Source organism: Tachysurus vachellii, chromosome 15 (genome assembly GCF_030014155.1).
Source record: "Tachysurus vachellii isolate PV-2020 chromosome 15, HZAU_Pvac_v1, whole genome shotgun sequence".
NCBI lineage: Eukaryota > Metazoa > Chordata > Actinopteri > Siluriformes > Bagridae > Tachysurus > Tachysurus vachellii.
Window position 1 is genome coordinate 7,951,810 of NC_083474.1, and position 26,403 is coordinate 7,978,212.

At 37.1% G+C, this 26,403-nt stretch overlaps 2 protein-coding genes across 2 annotated transcripts in view; both read right to left on the reverse strand.

Annotated features, from left to right (window-relative positions):
• The window catches only part of zgc:162608 (uncharacterized protein LOC100037332 homolog), a 131,203-nt gene that overhangs the window by 77,890 nt on the left and 26,910 nt on the right, over window positions 1-26,403 (reverse strand). The window lies entirely within an intron of this gene.
• On the reverse strand, window positions 6,692-24,877 carry drd2a (dopamine receptor D2a). The gene is made up of 8 exons (XM_060888090.1): window positions 24,676-24,877; window positions 21,345-21,655; window positions 17,209-17,318; window positions 12,662-12,798; window positions 12,327-12,523; window positions 11,631-11,711; window positions 8,582-8,921; window positions 6,692-7,097 (listed from the first exon to the last, which is right to left on the reverse strand). The coding sequence occupies exons 2-8, from the start codon at window positions 21,621-21,623 to the stop codon at window positions 6,910-6,912; spliced, it is 1,332 nt and encodes a 443-aa protein (XP_060744073.1). The 5' UTR covers window positions 21,624-21,655; window positions 24,676-24,877; the 3' UTR covers window positions 6,692-6,909.

A 26,403-nucleotide genomic window follows, 5' to 3' on the forward strand; every position in this document is an offset into this window, starting at 1 on the left:
AAGGATATTACCCTCACAAATCATCCCTTCTTTAAACAGCATGCTGCATCTTGCTCCAAGTAAAGTTCAAATGCACCCTAGTGTTTCCTGACTTTCTAGTTATTCACCATTCTAGGCATGTACTGTATGATTCTCTGTCGTATGAGTAATGTGAAGCGATGCTGCATGTGACACAAATAGACATCTCTGAGTTTTTAATCCAGCTATGTAAGAAAATCTTCTATTTCCATAATAACACAAAGACACCCAATAAATCAATACTTATTCAGGAATTATAGACAGACCCGAGTCACAGCTATCACCTCAGATGATTGTCCAGCACACTTGACCGATTGCTTCAGCTGTGATCTGGAACAGTAAAGGCTCTGCTAAATGAATAAGTAATGTGCAGTTTGGGCTGAGTGGAGTATCAGGCGCTGTCTGTCGGGAGTGCCTTTATTAACACATTACAAAAACAAACACAGCACCTGCCCCAGGCTCAGCTGGCCTAGTGTAATTGTGTATATAGTGGGTGAGCCTCATCTCACTGAGCATGTTATTATAGGAGCTTCCTGTACCTGCAACTTTTTCCCTCTTCTTCCTGTTCGTCCTGTATCAGGAACTGGATCACTCATTCACTTCATATCACAAACCATTCACTTTATAAGAAGCACCTATACACTATTCATGCACATTTATGTGATGAAATCATGTGGCAGCAGTGCAACGCATAAAATCATACAGATACAGGTCAAGCTTTAGTTAATGTTCACTTCAAACATCAGAATGGAGAAAATGTCTGAGCTCTGTGACTGTGACAAGGTTGTTCATGCCTGTTGGGCTGGTTTGAGCATTTCAGAAATGATCTGGCATTTTCACAGACAACATTCTTTAAGGTTTATAAAGAATGATGTGACAAGCAAACACAAACACATCCAGTAAGCTACAGCTAGTTATATTGGTGAAATTCTTTACTGATGAGTGAGGTCAAAATTCCAGGCAGGTTCAAGCTGAATGTTACGGTAAACCACTCTTTACAACCGTGCTGAGCAGAAAAGCATCTAAGCGTGCAAAACAGGTGGATAGATGGCAACAGAAGATCGCAATGGGTCCTGCTCCTGGAATATCAGGCTATATTTGGAGCATCACAGGGATTTTCACAGCTGGTGCTTTGTTATAAACTGCATCGATTACACTTATGTCTGTTTCACGATGGCATATAGCTATCCAACAACATGGGACATTCATTGTGTCAAGAAAGCACATTTAGATATCTATAGATATGCATGTTTGCTAAACTGCATTCTTACTGAATGTGACGCTTGCAGAAAGCCTAGACTGGATTTGTTCTGGTGGAATATTTATTTATTTTTTAACATTATTTCTTAATGCAGGTAAAAAAAAAAAAAGTTAACTTGTTTCAATTGACATTGAAATAGATTAAATGATTTTATAATGTACCTGATGCTAAGGTAGTTGTCAGGTTGGATCTGGTTGGAGGTAGGGGAAGCACAGTGGTTAAATCATTGAACTACTGATCAGAGGGTTGTGATTTCAAAGCTTGCCACTGCTGGGCCTTTGAACAAAGCTCCTAAACCTCAGTTGCTCAGTTATAGAATAAAAATAACATGAAATAAATGTAAGTTGCTCTGGTTAAGGGTGTCTGCCGAATGCCTAAAATGTTACTGAGCTGTTTAAAATCGTAAGAAATGATGTTCATAGCTTGATGTATGATGCATTATGTACAGAAGGTAAAAGGCAAGACATTTGGCAGTGTAAGACAACTGTGTTCATACATAATGGCAACCGGGACACTAGATCAGTAAGTATGCACCGTGTGGGGTCAATTACACCATGTTTCTAATACAACATTATTGATTAAAAAAAAACACTGATGCTACTTAGTATGAATCTGCCTGCATGCTAATTGTGTATGCAGGGGTTGGTGTATGTGCTTAAGCTTTTCCCTGTACTGCAGGATTGGGATGTGTTTTGTTTGCACAAACCCTCTACATAGTAATTGAATGCATATACATGTGATATTATACTTGTGGTCCATTCAGCAGACAGCTGTTTTGTAGATATCACTGTGAAGCAGCATTTGTGCATTCCCATGATAAAGGCTGTCCCATTCAGAATGCGGTAAAATACAGCTGCCCTGTATAGCACCATTATTTGACCAAATCTGGATCTAGTGTCACATCCTTCCTTCTCTGTGAAGGCAGGTTTGCAGTTCTGTACTCAGGCCCTTGAAAAGGTAAAGAACCTGATGATCAGAGCTAATTCTCCAATACACTCCAATGCGGCTTATGCTAAAAGCTCATTGCTTGGGTTGGATTCTGTGTCACATTTAAGTGTTTTGAGAACAGAATATGTTTCAGCACAGATACAAATCGAGTTATGCCTCTTAAATTGAACAAGTTAAAAGTTAAAAGCTGCTTTCTACTGTACAATTTAGAGGAGCAAGTCAAGCCAAGTCAAGAAGCTTTTATTGTCATTACAACCATATATAGCTGAAGCAGTACACAGTGAAATGAGACAACGCTTCTCCAGGACCATGGTGCTACATAGAACAAAGACAGAGCTACATAGAACAACACAGAGCTAAGGACTTAACCCAAAGTAAGGACTTTAAGCTTTTCTGAAGCTTGCAAAAAAATTTCACTGTTTTCAGGCTTTTGGAGTCAATGCAATATTTTTCTTGGAGATATTACAAAACTACTTCTAAATCTGAGTTTTGAAAATTTTATGAATTTGATCTGCTTTATTTTGAGCACCTGGATACCTGTGCATTCTGTATAAACTATAGAGACTATTGTGTATGAAAATCAATCAATACTTTATGAAATATGGTACTATCTTCTGGTCATATCATCCATGAAAAAAGTGTTTTTTTTAAGGTTTCTGTGCTTTCATCATTTCGACAATGCTTCTACTCTTACCTTTATACGTTTTTCCATTCTTTTAAGCAATTTTTGGCTCTGCAGTAAAACGTGTTTAGGAATTATAAAGGGATTCAGCAACAGGGACTCAATGCTTTTGGGATTAAACATGATTTTTTTTTTCTGGTCATGCACCTAACACCAACAGTAATATCCCCAAACAACATATTGGATCCCCTCTCATCTGTTACCTACAGTAGCTGTTCCTGGATCAGTGTAATTTTCTGCCTGGCTGGCCTCTTTCGGATTCTTTCTAATTGGAAACTCTAGAGCTTTTGTAGGGGTGTATAAGGAGCAGTGAAATCTTTCATTACATCCAACCTTCCATTTGCTTTCACTCTGAAGAGAGCGCTTTGAGTGACCGCGGGCCAAAGCAGTAATTTTCACCTCGTCTCTTTATCAATCATGGCTCACTCATTCCCTACTCAGCTAGCAGTTACTCTTGGCCTCAACGCCATCATACTAAACCACTTGGCTCGGATTAGTATTAAATCATTCTAGTCAATCCTATACTTAAGACCTTGTAATACAGAACTGTAAGTCCCACAGGAAAGTTTCAAACATCTCACCAGACTGCTGACAATTCATATTAGTAATAAAATAAAATAAAATAAAATAAAATGCTTTAGGGTTTTCCTCTGGCTACTCAGGTCTCTCTCTGTCCAAAGACATGTTGTAAGTTGATTGGCATCTCTAAATTCTTCATACTGTGTGAGTGAGTGTGTGAGTGTTGTGTGCCCTGCAATGGACTGGCACCCTGTCCAGGGTGTCCCACGCACTGTCCCCTGAGACCGCTGGTATTGACTTTAGGCTCCCTGCAACCCTTTGTAAAATAAGTGTTATAGAAAATGGATTGATGGATAATTTAAAAAAAAATCATGATAAAAAGAAAACCTTGCTGGTTTATTGAATGACCTCTAAATGTGCTGTGTTCAAGAAATATCTGTCTGTCTGTCATTCTGTTATATCTCAAGTTGTCATATTGTATGTTGATCTAGCATGATTGCATTCACTGATGTTGTTTAACTAAAACAAGATCTTGCATGTGCTCTGATATTTGGCCTGCTGCTATGGCGCACCTTAAGAATATCAGATTGTTTGGTGTCTTTAGTACTATTTTTACTTCTCATGTTTCTATGAGTGTATTAGTTTCTTTACACTGTCCAAATCCAAACAAATGTATTATTTGTGTGATGGTCTGGGAAAACCCATTGAATGTCACTGTGGGTGAATTCTGGCAAACTGGCAACATTTTTTACCCCTGCTTTCTATTCCTGGTTTTCTGCAATGATCATGTTGGCTAAGAAGCCATTTTCAACCTTGGTGCTAAAAACAGTCAGTTTGATGTCTAAAAAATTACTAACTGAGTGCTTTACTCTCATACAGTGAATATCACAGTTTGATGTCCAAGTTGTTGGATGGCAAAGCGAAACGAGACATACGCTTAATTTATTCTGTTTGTAATCAAATGCAGTAATTAGTCCTGAGCTCTCACATCAACAAACAATTATGCACTCTATTAATAAAAGCAGACAACATTTTAAAATGTTTACTTGACTTAGAAATGTGGGAAACTAATTTAGAAGCCCCAATTTATTATTTCAGCACTTATGTGAGAACAAGAGGTGAACATTTTACGTGCTCACTTCACGACATGATGTGGATCCTGCTGATGAATCTTGTTTCCCATCCTAAACTTAAATATTATAATCAAATTTTACCATATAAAACATTATTACATTTATTACATTATTACAGCTTATTTATTTAATCCACCTTGGATGGACCACCAGTCTATCAGAGGCAGTGAAATGGTAATAAAATCAATAAATAATTGCTTTTTGTCTGTTCAGGTGAGACACAACAACAGGGTGACTAGACAATAAAAAGCCTAAACTATTCTTCTGATGCAAAACAAGAAAGAAAAGCATATATATATATATATATATATATATATATATATATATATATATATATATATATATATATATATATATATATATATGTATAATTAAAATACACCAAAGCTTTATTCAGACTCTCTCACATATTTACTTGTTTCCCGAGTCCTCTGCTTCTCAAATGAATATTGTTTTGTGTATGAATAAAGCATCTGATAAATGAACAACTGCACACAACATATTATACTTCTTTGTGAATAAGGTTCCCTCGTTTGCAGTTAGAAGTTGAAAGCTGTCAACTTCTTTACAGAAGTCCTTTATTTATTTGGCTCACCTCCTAGTAGTGGATCAAAGACTGATTTCAGTTCTTATCCTGCTGCACAAAATACTGTCATGTCATTCTGAGAAGAAGAAGAAAAAAATACCCAAAGGCCTGAAAACACAAACAGAAACAAAAAACATTTGTTATAACAATTTAACTTTTTTTTCCCCCCAATGTTCCAGAAAAAATAATAGATCACTCTAGGATTTGGGATTAGGGTTTCATTTGTGTCAGCCAAGAACAGTAAGCTGAAGCTACAGTGTGTGACAGTTTCTGAATAAAGGCTTGGCATGGTACTTGGCGAAAGTCCGAGATCAATGTTTTTTTCCCCCCTTGTTCAGATGTTATTATGAGTATTAACTAAAGCTCTGACTGATATCTGCATGATTGAATACATGAGGTACATGTGTTCTTAATCAAGTCGCTGGTGTGTGACATTTTCCAGTGCTAGACTGGCTGTTAGACCTTATATCCTTTTAACAGTCGGAATCTCTCAGTTGGTGTGTGCTAATGCTGTAAGCAAGGGCACGGTGCCTCGGGTCTCTAGCCGACGCACTCCATAGACCGTTGCCATGAGGCTAATGACGCTGTGGTATCCACAGTGCACACAAGCTGCTTCATGCCATTTAGAGTGCCCTCAGGACCCAGTCTCGTTCAAGGGAAAAATCCGACTGAGCACAGGGAAGCTAGGAGGAAAAAACTGGTTCACGTTCATTTCTGTTTGTTTCAACCAGGCTCATTACCAACCAGGTTGGAAACATTATCAGATGAAACTGAGTTCTAACTGCTGTTCAAACCTTTTGTGACATTAGCATTATAGTCATATCCAATTAACCTACAAAATTAAAACCCACATATTTCTCTTTATTCACCGAATAAAGTAAACAGCTCCTATAGGATTCATTTTTATCATATTTTATTGTTATAACATTTTTTGCAGACCTTAAGAGTATCTGCTTACTGTATATGATGGTACATGTGAAAAAAACATGCTCTATTTTTTTCAAAGCAGGCTTATCACATTCAACAGATGTTCTTAAAATAGCATATATAAACAATAACTTACAATAAATCTGCACAATTTTTGCAAACTGGGTTAATTGGGTTGAGTGGCATTTTCCTCTCACACACTATACACCATGTTGGGGTTGTGGTTACCCCTTGTACCTTTCCTTATGATTTTGTTCATATGAAATGAAACTCTGACCAAATAACAAATCATGTGATCAGTTTTACCCTGAAGACCAAATCATCAATTATCAAGTAAAAAAACTGACTGCCTCTTGATAGTGATAGCTGAGACCAAATGCACAGCACTACTGTACAATGTACATGAGGATCCATATTTCCACATTTTGTTGTTGTGCATATTACATTTATATACACATGTAAATATATAATTGGTTGTCAGCTGAGCATCAACACTTGTGTATGAAAATGTTCTTACTGCTGCTGCATATTACGTTGCTGTATTTTACCGCCACTATGAGGACTGCAATAATCTAAATGATGCTTAATTTACCTTTATTGTGTAAAAACAAAAGTAATACTGTCAATGGTATACTGAAAAACACTTCTGTAGCAATTATCCAAACATTTCTTATTGTTGCATGAGATGAAACTTGGAGAACTGCTTGGGTTAATAATACATCCTGAACTGCATATGTACATTGGTGTCATTTCCAGAAGTCTCCTTCAAGTTCAGTCTCCTTTTAGAACAGTCTTTAGGAATGATGTCTTTCTTCACGTCTGGATAAGTCCGCTCTCAGCAGTGCAGGATCTTAATGAAAGCCTTGCGGAATTCAATATTGAAGGTGGTGTATATGATGGGGTTCACTGCGCTGTTGACGTAACCAAGCCAGGTAAAAGCTGTGTAGAGTTCTGCTGGGACGTGACAGTACGTATTCACTATGTGCGTGATGAAGAATGGCAGCCAGCATATAATGAACACACCTACAAAAAGGAAGAGAAATGATAAATGGTATCCAATGCAAAAATTGGATTGCTTTGCTGCTTAGATTAGAAAATCAGATTAGAAGCCTTTAATGTGATGCATTTTCTCAAATTTGTTTGTGAAACTTTAAGAAAGAGTCAGGTCCATATATATTTCAATAAAATAAATAATAAAAGTATTTTTTTTGTTATTATTAAAAGTAAAATTATTGTTATTATTATCTCTTTGCTACAGTATGCTAAAGTGCAGATTTGGAGATACTCAGTTGTTCAGTTGTTCCATGTTATTCTCTCATTCTTTTACTTTCAAGTTAGTAGATAAAAGGTCTAAAGTTGATTTCAAGTGTTGAATTTACTTTTACTTCTGTTGCTGTTATTTCCCAAAGTGAAGTCCAAATTGTTGACATGGTCAGTGAAGCAAGCCATCTTTAGTCTAAATTAAAACAAACCTATCATAGAGATAGCAAAAACATTAGGTTTAGCCAGATCAAGTTCCTGGTATATGCTGAGCTCAAGAACAACAAAATGTCTTATACTGGTGTAAAACCATTTTCAGGCCTCAGGCCAGATCAGGTACACCTTCCAGGAGGCAGGTGTCAGCTCATGCTAAGCACACTACCGGTTTGTGAGGTCACTTCTGGGCCAGGGTCCATCTTGGGGAAATACTTCCAGGACAGCTACCATGCCACCATTTTGTACCACGTTGGCACAATGCAAACATGCCACAAACTTGCTGTATTCACTAGATGGTCTTCTCAGTTTGCCTAATGCACCTGTTAAATCATCCTGGCTTTGTTCCTGCTCAGTCTGGTTTGACTCTGCCTTTTCCTGGTTCCTGACTCTACCTGCTCCTCTCCCACCTACCTGTCCTGTTCTCCGTTATTGTCTCTATCTGCCCTGCATTGTAGTGTTTTTCAAACTATCATACTGTTTACAACAGTGATTTCTGCCTGCCCAGTATCACTCTGTCTTCCCATGGCTTGGATTATTGGACTGTTTAAGACTCTGAACTTTGCCTGTGCTGCCTTACCACGTTTGCCTGTTATTTGGATACTGGACTGTTTTTTACATTGATTTCTGCCCAACTTGTATTACACTTGTATTATATTTTGCCTTGTTTACCTGTGTCTTGGCTCTTAGGACTGTTAGTTATATTGAACTCTGCCTCCCCTGAATCATGCCTGATTGCATGAAAGACTTGAACTCTTGCCTGCATACTGCATTTGGGTCCTTGGCTGTTATATAAAATGCTGTTATTCCTACAACATTCATCTGATTTGGATGTTAATATCCTCAGATTAAATCAAAAAGTCTGCACTTTGAATTCTTATTTCATTTGAATTCAAATACACTGTAGTAGACAGCTAAAATAACAATATTTCTCAATTTCCTAATATTTATGGATGTGCCTGCATGTTATTGCCAAATTTAATTTCAGGTTGTTTTATTCTAATTATTGGCTGTGCAGAGAAACATTTGCTTACCGAGTACAATGGCCAACATCTGAGTAGCTTTCTTCTCTTTCTGCTGAGAGATTTTGCGCTTGCTTATGGACTTCACTGATGTCTGCATTTTGCCACTGGGAGACACCTGTGTCTCAAACACTTTAGCTATTTTGGAGGCGTCGTAGGTCTTTCCATTCCGTGCTGGCTTTAGCTCAGGTGTGGAGGGTGCTATATCTACTTCAGTGTGGTTTGAACCAAGCAGAAGCCCATGCTGACTCTCACCGGTCTGCTCAAGTGTCCTCTGTTTTGGAGGATTAAGGTTTGTAATTTCCTCTATTTGGCTTTCATTTTCATTATTGGCCACATCCTTTATGAAAATCTGTAGAAAAAAGAGAAGATTTGTGTTGGTGAAATGCTCTCACAATGTGTGGACATTTACTTTATATGTATGTGTGTGTGCGTGTGTGTGTGTTTGTGTATAAGCTTCTCTGGGTTTCAAACGAATAGTAATACTAAGCACTCAGTCAATGAGTAAGAAGTAAATCTGCTACATACAATTCCCAGTAGTTCTTAGAAGGTTAGATGCACCAATCAGCCATTGCATTAAAATAACCTGCTTAATACTGTTTTAGTCCCCATTGTGCCAGCACAACAGCTCCGACCCATCAAGGCATGGACGCCACCAGACCTCTGAGGATGTGCTGTTCTACTGTATCTGGCACGAAGACATCAGATCATCAGCATCAGATCTTTTAAGTACTGTAGGTTATTAGTTAGGGCCATAATGGAACAGACTTATTTGTACATCACATCCCACAGATGCTTGATCAGATTGAGTTCTGGGGACTTTGGGGGCCAAGCCAACACCGTAAAATGCTCCTCAGACCATTCCTGAACACTATTTGCAGTGTGGCAGGATGCATTATCCTTCTGAAATAGGCCACTGCTATTAGGGAATACTATTGCCAACAGAACATTGCCCAGAAGATTAGACTGCTTCTCCCGGCTTTTATTCTTCCTATAGTGCAACCTGGTGCCATCATGTTCCCAAGAAACATGACACACACTCGCCCATCTGACCACAGGCCACCTTCCATTACTCTATGGTCCAGTTATGTCATGTGCCAGAGTAGTGGACAGGGTTCAGTATAGGCACTCTGACTCATTTGCAGCTACCCAGCTCCATTCACATCAAGCTGTGATGCACTGTGTGTACTGACACCTTTCTGTCATAGCCAGCATTAAATTTGTCAGCAATTTGTGCAACAGTAGGTCTTCTGTGAGACCAGATGGGCTAGCTTTTACTCCCCACAAAGATCAATGAACCTTGGGCAGCCATGACCCTGTGGCTGGTTCACAAGCTTTTCTGATATTTTTGTGTGAAGAAATAATCAGTGTTATTCACTTCGACTGTCAGAGGGTCTAATGTTATGGCTGATCAGTGTACATATTATTTTAAATGGGTAAGATACCAGCCTGCTCAAAACGGCTCTCTGTTTGATTTAAATGAGGCGGCTCTATAAATGTATTATTAATGTACTCTTCTATCAAGATAACAAGCTTCAAAGCATAAGCTTAAACATTATAGTTAACTATAAAGTCCCTAAGCTGTTCTTAAAAGAAAATGATTTCACTGGTAATGATCTGACAGCAGTAATAGATGTGCAATCCAATTTCTTTACTTAACTTAAATAATTGTCTTACTTAAGTACAATCAAGTTTTTAAACAAATAAGAAATTTGTCATTTAGTCTATAAACTTCCTTAAAACAATGATTTGCTTAAAGTACAAAACGTTAGCTTTAGTATCAGACACCATATTTGATGAACCACATGGGTATCACAATTCTTTTAGTCCATTTTATGTGTCCATTTTAATTAAATAAATAGTTTCACTGGCAAAAATGCTCTAGAGCTGGCTCTTGGAATGGCACTACTAGAAAAATACTTTTTTTAATGTTATCATTAACTGTATTAAACCAGAATGCACCTTTTAGTTTAGTTAGCATCCACATAAGACAGACAGAAGATACAGTTCAATTAAAAGCATGCATCACGTTCTGAGACAAAGAAATAAAAAGCCATGTGACAAAAATTAGCCCACAAAACAATGATGAAAACCTGGGAGCAAAAGTGAATTGCTAATGAACCTAAACACAGAGGAACCATAGCCCTAAACCCAGTCCTTAATGTGGGCCAGATTTCATCAGTAAGGAATACAGCAGGGTTTTGCTCTTTTGACAACTGTCACTGCTCAGAAGCTTCCAGTATTACTTGTGTAACTGTTTGATTTCAATGGATTTCTATGGAGTTTATGCTTGATATATGCAAAAAAAAGTAAAGAAAAAAAAAAACAGTTTAAAAGGCAAGACAACGGGTCACATTTTACACGTGGATTTAAATGGTTGTTAAAATAGAAGCATCTGGTGTAGAATTTCCTGAAATCTGTTCCCTCATGTTGCCTCAGAAAGAAAGAAAGGAATAAAAGAAATTTATTTAACCTTTCTTAACAGGTCAATAAAGCAATTTGTGCCAAAGCTGTTACTTTCTTTAGTATTGAAGTAATTTACTGTATGTTTCAAACTGCGGTAGGTTTTATTTTATTATCATCAACTTAAGTTGCCTAGCAGTTCCTTGTTCCTAAAGTTTTTTCTGATTTAAAATGTCATTAAAATAAATTAAAAAAAAAAAGCCAAAGGTTCTATATCAAGAAGGAGCTTAAAGGAGTTGCATCATGAACTATTTAAAAAATATTTCAGGGAAATTTGGAACATGCAATAATTCTGCAGTTGGCTGCATAAAATTAGATTTGACTTCAAACACAGTTTAAATAGATGTAACTAATTTTGCATTAAAGCTGATACTCTGTTATTTAAAGCTGTTATTTCTTTAGTTTTATATATATATATATATATATATATATATATATATATATATATATATATATATTTTTCCATACTACAAAGCATCAAAATACACATATACTACTGGCAAAAAGACAAAAAAATGCAGTTGAAGCTTCCTGAATAAATACAAATGTCCCCTTGTGGCATGTTTTTTTTGACAGGAACTAAAATCTGATACATCACATTTTTGTTATGAACAGGAAAATTCCCATTGGACTTCACAGCGACGGTGCACAGCTTCACATCATCAGGGTGAGTGCATTTCTGAAACAGAAGAGCATGGAAGGGCATTCAGTCATAAGTCACTGACTGATGGGTTCAGAAATGTGGACAATATCAAACACAACAGTCTGAGAACTAACTAACCCTAACACGAGATACATAATAAAACACCTAGTACGATTTACTTGGAACACTGGAACTTTTTTCATTACTTGCATCATGAATACAGTTAAGCATGATATTAGAAACAATACTTTTATAGGAGACAGATTTGCTTATGTTATAGAAAAAGAGAATCGTTGTTGCTTGCTCATGGATTAATATGCAAATTGGGAATATAGTTCATAACGAAAATAAAAGTAAATTAAAAATGTTAAACGTACTTTTACAATAGAAGCATTATTTACTTCTAAAAAACTACAGACTAAGCAGGTATCTGGCAAATAGAGAGGTATGGGTCAGCTTTCATTTTCTGTAGTGCTTGTATTGATTTATTTTATGCCTCATTGGCTGAGTAAAATAAATGGTCTAAAAGGCATCATCCTGACTAAAGTGCACCACCTTATAAAATATAGTGTAAATCAGTTGTCAGATTGTCAAATGCAAGACATTAGACATGTGAGTTATCTCCTTGCTTGTTTAAAATGATAGCGGTACCTTTAAAGTGCCCATGTCCATGTTGCTGCTTGGGTAGGTGCGCTTTGTGCTGACACGTTTACGCCGTCTACGTAGCACTACGTAGATCTGCACGTACACGAGCAGGGTGATGATGAATGGAACGTAGAAGGACACAACAGAAGAGTAGACTACAAAGGCAGGGTTCGCGATTACACAGAGAGCTTCATCGTGGCTCTCTGCAAATTTGGAACAGAATTAAAATTCAGTACACATCTGTTATGAAGGGTTTGCTCTTAATTTTCTCCCATTTTTGAATCACAAAACATGACATACAGTACAACTAGACTTTGCACATCCTTGCATCATAGAATTACCTGTGTTATTGAGTCCAAACAGCAGGGGGCATGAAATGGCAAAGGACAGTATCCACACTACTGAGATCATGACTGTGACTCTCCTCTTGGAGCTGTAGCGTGTATTATACAACATTGGCATGGCAACTGCTGTATACCTGGAGGAAGAATATTTTGATCAAGCACAACATTTTTTCATATTTTCCGAAATTCGATTTGAATCAGCTTTTGAATCAACCAAACTGACTCCTGAAATGTTTTTTTTCTCTGGAGGTACATTTCACCATAGACACAATATTGATCTAAGCTATTCAGGAAAATACAAACCAAAGAAGAACAAAGGAACACGGTGTTTCCCACAGACCTGAAATTCTTGGGACGCTGTTTTAATAATATCAATATTACTGTCAAGACCATTTCTAGCTATAGGCAATATAAACAGACACTTAGTCCTATGTAAAAATGCAAGATAAATACTACTACTACTACTGTACTACTACTAATACTACTACTACTACCACTAGTACTACTACTACTAATAATAATAATAATAATAACAATAACACTAATTATAATAATTAGTGTTATTGTTATTATGATTATGATTATTATTATTATTATTATTATTATGAAAAAAGATCATATATACATATACAGATAGTATAAATTATGATCTTTTGATGCTAATAACGGATAATAAGGTGGTTCTATTAGTTTTGGCTTAGTTTGAGGTTTATAGTTAAATAAAGTGTGGAAGCAACACCAACCGTAGTCAACTCAACTGTAATGGTGTCTACTAATTCAACTTAATTAAACTCCATTCAAATTTATTTGTATAGCACTTTTAAAAATGGACATCATATCACACCCTCACTCTCATTCATTCATTCATTCATTCATTCATTCATTCATTCATTCGTTCATTTATTCTTTAGTCTTCAGTAACTTATTTATCCAGATCAGGGTTGCAGAGTCCTGAGTCTATCTAAGAAACACTGGGCATAAGACAAGGCTGGATGAAACACCATGTATGCGCACATTCACACACTCGTTCATAAAATTCATCTCCCCAATCCATCAACCAGCCTGTTTTTTTGAAGATGGGAAACCCAACAAAATACGAGGAGAAAATACTAATTCCGCTAAGTTTCAGGTTGCCAAACATAGACAAAAAGAAATACAGAACAAATATTTAGCAGCGATGGAGCTGCTTTCCGTCAACTGAAAGAGCAGCACATAATATGGCAAGATGGAGTTTTAAAACTCCACTTAGGTTAATAAATTCATTTCTCTATTGGTCCTATTCTGCCATTTGAAAATGTGTTATTGGACTACATAAAAAATGGTTTATTACAAGTAGCTGAACGAGGACCCATTATGTGCTCCAAAAAAATACAGGGTCAAGGATCATATTTGGCACCAGTTTTGTTAATACATCAGCTTAGCAGTTGAATCAGTGTTACCGTTTCATAAGTAATATGACTGTATTTCATCAGAACATCCTTTTTGTTAGTGATGGATGCTCATGGTCATTTGCAGTAGCTTTAAAGTACACAGAGAATTAGAGAGCACTAATATTAGCAGCTCTGACTGAATGCACAAGCTAAGTACAAATGCGGCACAACTCATTACAATTGCAATTAACACACGATCTCATAATAATTAATGCTTTAACATTAGTAGAAATGGAAAAAAAGTTGTTTTCAATAAACTTATTGCTCTCTGCTCTTTCTTGCGCTTTCATTCTAGTTGCATTTCAAACTGCAGGCAATTCATGCTGTTTTCACAGATTAGATTCATAAATAAAATCCTAATTTTTAAGCTCATTATCTAGTTACAGTATCAAAGTATAACCAATGTAGGGGAAACCCTGGAGCTCAAGAGTATTGATTTAAAGATAGATTCAAAGAAATAATAAATATACTGACCAGCAGTGACTGAGGTGTTCAAACAGTGAAATCTTTCTAGATACAGTTACAGTCAAAAGCTTTACTCAAAAGCTAATCACCTCTAATTTATATTATAATTTGAAAAACGAGTAGTAGGTGTAAGGGAATGAAGTTAATTAATGTTAAGTGAATTGATGAATTTTAGAATGTAGAATTGCATTAAAGCAAATTAAATTTAATCTAATCAGAAAAGACCTAAAGTGTTTGCCGTCTCAGCAGTCCTGTCTTTAATAAAATACTCATTTAGATTCCCATTAGGCAACCGGTTAATAAATACCTCTAATGGTTTCCTTATTTGAAACCTTTTACATTTTGCTATTAATTTCGTTAGGTTCGGGCAAATAAAGTGAACAAAAAAAACAACAAGCTAAAGAAACTTAAAAAGAGCTATTCTGCAAAATATAAACCATAGCAATATATACACTCATGCAGGTTTTAGAACCAAAATATGGCCAAATGTATATGGACAATTGACCATCACACCCACAACCCCACACCAGCCTCTTTTACCACATTGTGTAAGCATATAATTGTACAGAATACTTGCATGCTGTAAATATTACAATTTCTTTGTATTAGACCCAATAGGCCTAAACCTGTTCTAGCATGACAGTGGTACTGTGCACTAATAATGCCCCTTTTCCACCAAAAAGAACCGGGTGCTGGTTCAGAGCTAGTGCTGGTGCTGGTTCAAAGTTGGTTCCACTGGCGAACCTTCTAAGAACCGGTTTGCCTTTCCACCGGCTAGAGAGCCACCACAGAGCCAAGTCTTACGTCACTGTATACGTGTCACGTTACACAGCAACGTTAGCACAGCAGAGTCAAATACAAACACATCATCAATGGTGGATGTTGCTTTACTGTTAATGCTCATGGCTTTGTGAACCTACATTAACATCCAAACGCGGCGAATCCAACGTGTACGTGCAGCTCCATGTAATTTGTATAAACGAAGGTTGTTATAGAGAAAGTACATAACATTATTTTATCATTAACACAGAAAAAACTTAGCCTTAGCATGTAGCTACCTACTATCATGTGTGCTGATAATGTATCATATTGCGGTAAAGTAAAAGTCTATTAAACATTGGTATACTTAAGGTACATTATCAAATGCGCTAACAGTAACCCCGTCCACAGCCCCTGTCACAAGCGTTCTTAAGTCTAGACCAGCAACGTTTTGGTGCTACTTAAGAACCACTTTTCCTGGTTCAGAGCCGGTGCTTTGGCTGTCAAAATAGAAAGAACTGGTTCTAAATTAGGCTCTGGCTCCGAACCAGCACTCAAACTGCCTCGGTGGAAAAGGGGCAAGAGTGAGGTCCATGATGACATGGTTTGCTGAGGTTGGAGTGGAAAATTTTGGCCCGTAGAGACTCCTGAACTCAGCCCCACTGAACACCTTTGGGCTGAACTGGAACACTGACTGAAGGTGTCCTTGCCCAACATCGGTGCCTGACCTCACTAATAGTCTTGTGTCTAAATAAGCACAGTCACACAAAATGTAGTGGGAAGACTTCCCAGAAGAATGGAGGTTATTAGGGAGGACTAAAAGGCAAAGGAAGGACTAAATCTGGAAAAAACTTTTCGGCAAGCAAATAAGGGTGTGATGTCTAAAGGCACGTGTCTACAAACTTTTAGCTATGTAGTGTATATAGTGTATTGATTCTTCTGGGTTTTATTACCCTGCAGCAGGAAGATTGAGTCTCTTGTTGGTGAGTAAAAATAAGCTGGCGAACTAGGAGACAGTGATATGGACGTATTTCATGATTAATGATGGCAATCAAAGCAATATTGGATTTTAATCTGTGAAAATATCTAGAACTACTAGGATATGGCTTCTTCCTAGAATACACCTAACCTGATGAAGCATCTTAAACATAAAAACATGAAAAAAAATTTCAATTGTTTTCAACATCAACCATTATGAATCCTTGGTAATGCAGGTATACGACACAATGAATACAAAGAAATGTACTTGCAGCTATACAGAAGAAAAACTTGCTTTCCTGCTCAATCCCTGGTCATTATTGGAGCTAACTAATGCATTTCTAATAAAATCACCTCACTATAAAGAATCAAGCTACAAGTATGCATGTACATGACAGTGTGTGTTTTACATAGTTGCTAATTAAATAGGGGAAACAAAATCACTTAGTTTTACTCAGGATTGATAAATACCAAGTATGTTGCTTGTTTCGTATATCAGTATCTACTCAGACTAAAAAAAAGGTAATGAGGCATCATTGGTATTTCTTGTTTCCTCATCAGTGGCATTTACGTCCTATACTTAATGAGCTCATGACTATACACTGTATAGTCTGTACACTGTGGATTTGTAGTATCTGTCTTTATTACCAGTATAATAGAAAAGCAATAGTAATAGCCATGGTAGATGGCTGTTCTCACATTGTTGCCGTTTCCTTCATTCGTCTTAGATTTATACAAATATTTGCCAGCCATCAAATCTGTGTTCTGCAAAGGATGTGACATCTTACATCACAGTTTACATTTTATGGCCACATAAAATCCAGCAGTGTCTTTTAAAGCTTGCAAATTAGGACCTCCTACATAACAGCTGGGTGAGTAATGATCACGAGGAATATTATTAAATATACTCACCTATCAATACTAATGGCACAAAGATTAAGGATGCTTGCTGTGCACATCATAACATCAAGCGTGACAAAGATGTCACAGTGGATTGTGCTAAATCTCCATTCTCCCACCACCTGACAAAAACAAAAGCGATAAATTACAGCTTATGAGAACTTTCCTCTTGAACGTTCTGTAATAAAACTCAAACCAGTTTCAAACCAGTTTCATACTCGAAATGTGCTGTACAGCCCAGACATATATATATATATATATATATATATATATATATATATATATATATATATATATATATATATATATATGTCTGGGCTGTACAGCACATTTCGAGTATATAACTGTATATATATATATATATATATATATACACACACACACACACACACCAAAAAAAGTAATAATGTTATGTTATCTGTCTGGCATTTTTCAAGACTGGGGCCCTTTGATTCTGTCACAGTTTTCATTGTCTTGTTGATTGTCATTGTGTAATCTTTTACTTCAGTTAAAATGAATCGTTTGCTTTTAAAGATTCTTTTACTAGGATTTTGAGTCTTTTTATTATTATTATTATTATTATTATTATTATTATTATTATTATTATTATTTACAGGTTTGACAATAAAAGAGTGTCAATTAAAACTTAGTGTTAAATACAAATTTATTGTAATATACAAATAACCCTGTAATATAAAATAAAGCAATCTATTTATAAATAATGTAAACACACATTACACATCACAATGCTGTAAATTGCTTACTGCAATGACCTGCCAAATCTGTGCCTAAGACTGTACTGTAGACTATATTCACTGCTTGTGTGGCTGTTACTGCCAATGTGTGTAAAATTCACAGTGTATATGCATTATTATATTGTACTTATCATAAGAATGAAAAAGAACATCATTTATTTATTTATAAACTAAGACACTGAATGTGGCAAGCTTAGTGACTTTGCGCACATTAAGTATAAGAGAGTTTGGCTCCATTTCTGTAATGTGCCATAAACCTGGCAGAGAACTAATCTAACTCAGGTCAATCTCATAGTGTCTGCTGAGCAGCCTGGCAGAGCTCTTTTTGGCAGATTCTGATTAATGTGTGTCTTCAGGCATGCTGAGGCGCTCATAACCTGCTTGATCGGCCTGCACTTTTGCCTCTGGAGCTTGCATCTCTCTCACTGAATAAAGGATTATTGACCACTAATGAAAGCCGAAAGTGGGTGTGCTCTCATCAGTTCATCAACAGTGTTTTTTTCTCCACCTCTGTCTAATGATGGCCAATCTCTCATTTTTAGTTTTATTTATATATTTATTTTTTATATAGCCAACATACTGCAGCATGACAAAAGAATACTGTACTTTAGACTGCACCTCAAGACAAAAACAATTAATGACTAATTTCAGGAATCATCTTACTATACTATTTCAGACTCTAATCATTTAAAGGAAATATACAGCATGCAAACAAAACTGCATTTATAAAAGTCAATTTCAAAATCATAGTTGCATAAATATGGCTGATAATGCAAAACAATTTTTTCTTATTTAAGGATAGAGGTCATGTGAAGTCATTAATTATCACACAGTTGTTTGAGTCCATTTTAAAACCTAATGATAACTGAAATCACCTAAACAACCCTGATCAAAAGTTGAATCCTTGAATGTTTGACCACATTATAAACACACAGGTTGACACATAGAGGTTTAAATGGCTATTAAAGGGAAGTTTCCACACCTGTGACTCAGTGTAATTGTAATTATTGTCTGTGCATAAATAGTCAGTGAGTTTCTCAGCTCATGAGGTGATGCACTGACTTGGCTGGATACTGCACCATGGGGAAGACAAAAGAACTGCCAGTGGACCTGCTTAATAAGGTAGTTAAACTTTATAAAGCAGAAAAAGGAATCATATATAAAAAGATATCTCAACAATTGAAAATGGCAGTCAGTACAAACGCTGATAAAGAGGTGGAAAACAAGAGGTTCTGTTGATATTACACAATGGTCAGGTAGACCAAGATTTCCCCCAATACTGCCGGAATAATTGTTCAGGATGCAACTTTGAGAGAACTACAGACTGCTCTGGAAATACGTGGTGTACAGGAGCACAATCAGGAGGTCCTTGAACACAAGTGACCTGCATGGTCGAGTTGCCACGAGAAAGCCGTTACTGCACCCATGCCACAAAAAGGCCATCCTTCAGTACACCAGACAGAAGCTAGACAAGCCTTACAGCTTATGGAGCAGTCATGTGGAGTGATAAGACCAAAATTGAACTTTATAGTCACAAACATAAACACTATGTTTGGAGAGAAGTCAACAAGGCCTATGGTGAAAAGTACACCATCCCCACTGTAAAGCATGGTGGTGGATCTCTCATGTTTTGGGGATGTGTGAGCTCCAGTGGCACAGGGAAGTTAGTAAAATTGATGGCAAGATGAATGCAGCATGTTATCAGAAAACACTGGCAGACAATTTGCATTCTACAACAAGAAAGCACATGCGCATGGGACAATTATTACAAAAGACCTTATGCCATCATTGATGCTAAAGGGGACAATACACCATATTAAAAACTAAAGGTATGCAAACTTTTGAACAGGGATTATTTCCCTGTTTTCTTTTTTGTTATGTTTTGTTTGATGATTATACCATTCTGTTATGCCTTACATTCATTCATTCATTCATCCATCTTCTACCGCTTATCCGAACTACCTCGGGTCACGGGGAGCCTGTGCCTATCTCAGTCGTCATTGGGCATCAAGGCAGGATACACCCTGGACGGAGTGCCAACCCATCGCAGGGCACACACACACACTCATTCACTCACGCAATCACACACTAGGGACAATTTTTCCAGAGATGCCAATCAACCTACCATGCATGTCTTTGGACCGGGGGAGGAAACCGGAGTACCCGGAGGAAACCCCCGAGGCACGGGGAGAACATGCAAACTCCACACACACAAGGTGGAGGCGGGAATCGAACCCTGACCCTGGAGGTGTGAGGCGAACGTGCTAACCACTAAGCCACCGTGCCCCCCTTATGCCTTACATATTAACTTAAATAAAATAAATATGTTTTGCCTTCTGACCTTCTGAGATACTTTGTGCACTGTGTATATGGAGCAAAACTTGATTTTGTACTACATTTCATGTTGTTTATAATCATGCACAGACCTTTCTACCACACAAATTTGTTGTGTGTCTATGCAATTTAAGGCTCCCTGTGACAGTCTTTTAAACTGTGATGGGCAATCAAGGTGCTGATGAGGGCTTATCCACCTGGGACTTTTTCTTGTTTCAACAATTTCTGGACAATTGACAACTAAGTGAGATATTAAGAGATTTCACCCTGGTTTGGAGGCCAATCCATTGCAAGACCCATACACACATACTTGGGGCAATTTAGTACAGCTAATCAAAATACCTGCAGTGGATGGAACCCCATATAATCAATGGGAGAAACATGTGAAAAGCCAGACAGACAGTAACCCAAGATCAGGATCGAACTGGGGACCTTTCAGCAGCTTTACTGCTCACAAGCACCCCTCACAATATCATGTACCTGGTATTTCAGTTTTATTAACAGCAATGTTTGAATCAGAGGCCCTAATGTGCAGCTGTTTTATTGATCTGGTGGGTAATTTTATCACCAAGTAGATCGCAGCCATACACTAGGGAGAGTACTCTCCTGCAGACGAAGATACGTACTGTAAGAAAGTGTAAAACATATCTACTGCACAGCGTACAAAACAGAGCCTGTGTAAAAATCACATTTATGTGATAAGATGTTATGAAATATGGTGAAGACTTTAATATCTTAATGCTTTTATTTGTGTTCAAAAAGATGATGTGTAAAAAAAGATGCTGGTATGTTTTCATTCTTACCAAGTGATTGAATAATTTATCCATAACTGGAGAGGAAACAACTATAATAAAGTCCACTGTTTAAGTCAATAACTAAATTAACTGTAATATTAACTGTAATGTTGAATTAACTAATTATTTAAGCAACATTCATTCTTTAATTCGTTTACTGAGATGCGGTCACAGGTGAAAGTGGCTCAGGTAATCACATTTTAGAACTATTTGTTTTAGAAAGCTACTGTAAAAAATGTGTAATCATTTGTATTTCATAGCCTACCTCAAGATATACCACCCAAGGCATAACCAGAGTCGCCACCAGCAGGTCAGCCACAGCCAAGCTCACTATCAGGTAGTTGGTTGTGGTCTGTAAAGCTTTCTCTCTGGACACGGCCATGCACACGAGTACATTTCCGAAGACAATAACAAAAATGAGCAGTGTGAGTAGCATGGCGTAATAATTGTACTGATGTCTTCTGCCTCCATCTGTAGTGTTGAGGCCACTGAGGCTATTTTTGAAGAAGCTATCATTGTAAAGATATTCCTCCAAGACTTCCATCAGCTGTGAGGGTCCAAGGCCAAGAAGAGGCCCTAAATACACAGACAGAAGAAAATAAGTTATGGTCAAGTAGCAAAGACCCGGTTCATTTCATCAGGGCACTTAATCTACTGGTAATCTTAATCCGTTTGTTGTCTTTGGTAGATTTTTACTCACTGTCACAAAATCATTACTTCTAGCCTGTACGTATTATTCTCATTGTTTCGTGAACGGCACACATCTCTGCCCTAAACAAGACTCCCAAACCTGCATCAGCTTAACAACAGCGCTAAACATCATGAGCAAAAAAACATCTTCATTAAGCATCTTAACAAAACACAAGCTTTCCCAAATGTGTGTTATTTCACATCCAAATTTATTTTATTAAAAAAAGCATTCTAGTGTAATCAATCCAACTGAATTCACATTCATTATACCAAAGATTGTATTTTACAAACACCTTCTCATTCTATTCTAATGACATTAATGTGAATGTGATGTGGGCAGAAAAAATATCAGCTCAAATTAAGATCCAATCGGTTGGGAATTTTGCTCTGTTTAATCACCTTTCATGACTGGTACTAACAGAATCTACAGTCTGGGATAAAAGAAATCAGCCCCAGCCTCGCTTCCTCGTACATGTATCTTTCTGAGTACTTTCCTTTTGGCTGTTAGAGGTGCTGTTGTGCTCGGTTCGACAGTAGTCCAAAACAATTTACTTTTGTGGTCATACAAGTACAGTAGCACCACATGGCAGCTGACTTGTGTCATTCATCTCTCTTTTAACCAAAGATGAAATCCTGTATTAGACTATAACAATAAATGCAAAAATAGATGTAATGTGTATAGAAAGCATTATGCTTTTTATTATATTATTATAAGTATATTAAATTATACTTATGTCATTTTCCTTTCTTCCATGTGAGACATTTTATGGTATGTAAATACAGTTCCATGAATTTACAATAATACAAGTCTAAAAACAATGAGTTCAGTCACTTTTATGATAAACACCCTTTAACCCATACATCATGCTTGGCAATAAACGTCACACATTTCTGGAAAGATTCTAAATTGAAATTGTATACTTTGATGATGTTTCTAAGTCTTGCCTCTAGGCGACATAATCTATAAATCATGAATTTATTAATTTTAACATGACAACAACAATATTGGATAACTTGTTTTCTGTCTTTTTGTCACTAGGCTTATTCAGACGCGACTCGATTTTTCATCTTCAAATAATATTGAGGCTGAGCAGCAAATCTGATCTTCGATTATGTTTCGAGATGGCTTTGTAAAGTCTCTGAAATGTTGCCATGTTAAGATGCACAGATCTATGAATGGAAATAGAAAACACTTAAAAAAAATCATGCTTCCACAATCATGTGTTAACACACATTGCACAACATCATCCTTTAGCTAGAACTTCTCAATAAATATGGATGCGCTTGCCATAAATGATTGAAACAGAGAGAGCTTTAAATACACAGGTCAGCAAAATCTAACATCATTTTCCACAATGCTCTGAGTGAATTGTGCTATTCGGTAATGAGTAATAATATAAGGTTGTTTGTAATGGAAGGAAGTAGAAAAGGGCAATGGGTGGAGATGCTCCTGCTTAAGAAAATGTCCAGGGGGTCAAACAAGATAAGCAATGTTTCAAATTTAATGAAGGTTAAAGAGCACAAGATGCAGCGTTGCATAATCGATGTCAAATCTTGTGAATTAATTATGAAGCTCCAGTCAATTAAGGTCGTGAAGATAGCAAGCTTAAGTGTAATTTCTAGATGAGTTTTCAATATTTTGTTATTGAGGTCTGTCTCTATAATAATAGATCTGTAAAAAATAATAACAAAAAATACAAATAAATACTAATTAATAATAAAAAATACATTTCATGAAATTTATTTAAATCATGTTGTATGTTATTTCAAGAAAGTGTCCCAGAATGAATATCCTTATTTAGACATCATGATAGGTGTTTCAGTTAAAAAAAAAAAATTAAAAAAAAAATTTACAGATGTGGTTTGTACTAATTGAGTAAATTTTGTAACAATGCACTTTTTATTGGTGGTTTATATTGAAGGTTTATAAAACACTTAAAAAAACAACACATTTATACTGGATCTAAAAACAATGTACACAGGGGTTCTGGGTTGTATTGATCATATGTATTACTCAATCGATTAAAAAAAGCCCTAAACATCTTCCTCATGTTGGAGCACCAGAACCCTAATTGCAGATGCAATGTACACCAGTGTAATATAAACCCTATAGATCTCTCTCTCTTTTTTGTTGTTGTTGTATTTTTTTTTCACTATTTGCCAATTCAGCCCTTTCAGAGGCAGTTTTTCTCCTTGAAAGTCTGATCGTTGTCAGACTACAGAATTGCCACAAATTACTAACTTCTGAAATAACTAAAAATCTAGACATGTGTGCATGAAATTATTTTCTAAATATGTTCTTAACCTCTTTGTAATTAAATGCATATCAGAAAATTAAGTCTGCCTCCATGGATGTGAGCCAACTGAAAACCTTCTTACAAGCATAGGCTTTCTGACCTTTTTTTTTTTGTGTGTGTGTGTGTGTGTGTGTGTGTGTGTCTGCGTGCGCGCGTGCTATTATGCTTGATGGAAAAATTATCCACGGGGGGGTATTCATCATATCCTTCCGTGCAACGATGCCTTCTTAAACAGGAACATGGTTTAAAATCTCAGAACCTGCAACACAGCACTGGGTTTAGTTCTGACAAACTGAACATTGCATGCAATCTCCTTTATGAGCAAACTAGCAAGTGTTCAGCAGGAACTAAAATTGAAAATACATATTAGGATACAAGGCTGAAGCACGTAGTCCATCCATGTGGACGGACACACACACACACACACACACACCATACTCTCTTTATCTTTTTACACGCACCTCTCCATCACTTCTCTTTCACATGCACAGAGTGCACGCGCACAACCCGTGGTGCACGAGGAGAGTAACTAACCAGCTATTAGTCACTTATAGAACTCGTGTTCATTCGTGTCTACATAAACGGTTTAACGTAAAGACATCAGCTCACCTTCACGGCGTAAGTTTCATTAACAGATCAGTACAGAGCCGAAGATTTTTTAAATCCACTTTTCTCCAGCGCATGCGCATGTCCATAAGAAGCATTCGGATAGATAAGTCACTGCTTATCGCAACTACTTCAAAAAAAAGTCGCCTTCGAACTTATTTTGATCCACAAACGTCCCGTGTTTCTTCTAAAGCGCGCAAGTCCTCGTGCGCAGCAAAATACCGTGCGGCAGGTGGAGTGAGAGCGCGCGCCTTTACGCACGCGCTAGCCTGCCGTGAGACTCTAACCGACACGGTGGAGAGGCGGGACAACAAGAGCACGAGCGAGGCGTGGCGTGTGAAAAAAGTACAAATTGGGATGTTCTCAGAAACTGATCGATCTGTGATTTGCCTACTGTACTATATCACAAGAAGTCCTGTGCGTTCTTAGAGTTCTACAGTCTCGGATGCACACAACTCTGAACAAATCAACATTATACAATATTTGGCACATGGTAGGCATGAACTCCTATAATATTTAATAATAATGTCCTATTATATAATCAACCAAGAGGGCACTTTTTTTTTTTTTTTTTTTTTTTTTTGCACACATCTAGAAGGCACCTCAGCGTTTTTTTATTTGTCATATGTTTTTGGAAAGCATGAATGGTACGGTATCTAATTGGAAAGAAACTCTGTAGAGCACATAATCATATTCACTCACAATTTTGAGAACCCTGTAGGACACTTCGTCAAGCATCGTGCACACATAGGAACCACAGGCATCTCATTTTCTTCAGTGGATAGGAACTTGCTATGGCACATCATTGTGTTTCCTTGATATGGCACATCAACATGTTTCCTTGATATGGCACACCATCATGTTTCCTTGCTATGGCACACCATCATGGTTCTTTGCTATGGCACATCATCATGGTTCTTTGCTACGGCACATCATCATGGTTCTTTGCTATGGCACATCATCACGTTTCGTTGCCATGGCACATCATCACGTTTCCTTGATATGGCACATCAACATGTTTCCTTGATATGGCACACCATCATGTTTCCTTGCTATGGCACACCATTGTGTTTCCTTGCTATGACACATCATCATGGCTCCTTGCTATGGCACATCATCATGGTTCTTTGCTATGGCACATCATCATGGTTCTTTGCTATGGCACATCATCATGGTTCTTTGCTATGGCACATCATCACGTTTCATTGCTATGGCACATAATCACGTTTCCTTGCTATGGCACATAATCATGTTTCCTTGATATGGCACATAATCATGTTTCCTTGATATGGCACATCATCATGTTTCCTTGCTATATCACATCATCACGTTTCCTTGCTATGGCACATAATCATGTTTCCTTGATATGGCACATAATCATGTTTCCTTGATATGGCACATAATCATGTTTCCTTGATATGGCACATCATCATGTTTCCTTGCTATATCACATTATCACGTTTCCATGCTATAGCACATCTTCATGTTTCCTTGCTATGGCACATCTTCATGTCTCCTTGCATGCTCGGGAACCCAGCACATTACTTAAGTGTAGGAACACCCTAGTGGGCACTCCTTTACTTCTCCTTGTTTACTCCATTGAAAGAGTATGTAAGAACACTATTCATTATGTTTCTTCACATGTAGGTGCACACTAGAGGGCAGGTCATCATGTCTTGCACATACTGTAGCAGAACCCTAGAGGACAATTGATCATGTTTTTTTCCCTCT

What these genes read in the sequence shown, in the direction of transcription:
- drd2a (XM_060888090.1), bottom strand. Translation starts at nt 21,623, where the DNA reads ATGGAAGTCTTGGAGGAATATCTTTACAATGATAGCTTCTTCAAAAAT. An exon ending in GTTTGGACTCAATAACACAG is followed by an intron (nt 12,524 to 12,661) that starts GTAATTCTATGA and finishes CCAAATTTGCAG; the next exon opens with AGAGCCACGATGAAGCTCTC. An exon ending in TTCCTGTTCATAACAAAAAT is followed by an intron (nt 8,922 to 11,630) that starts GTGATGTATCAG and finishes TTTTTTCTACAG; the next exon opens with ATTTTCATAAAGGATGTGGC.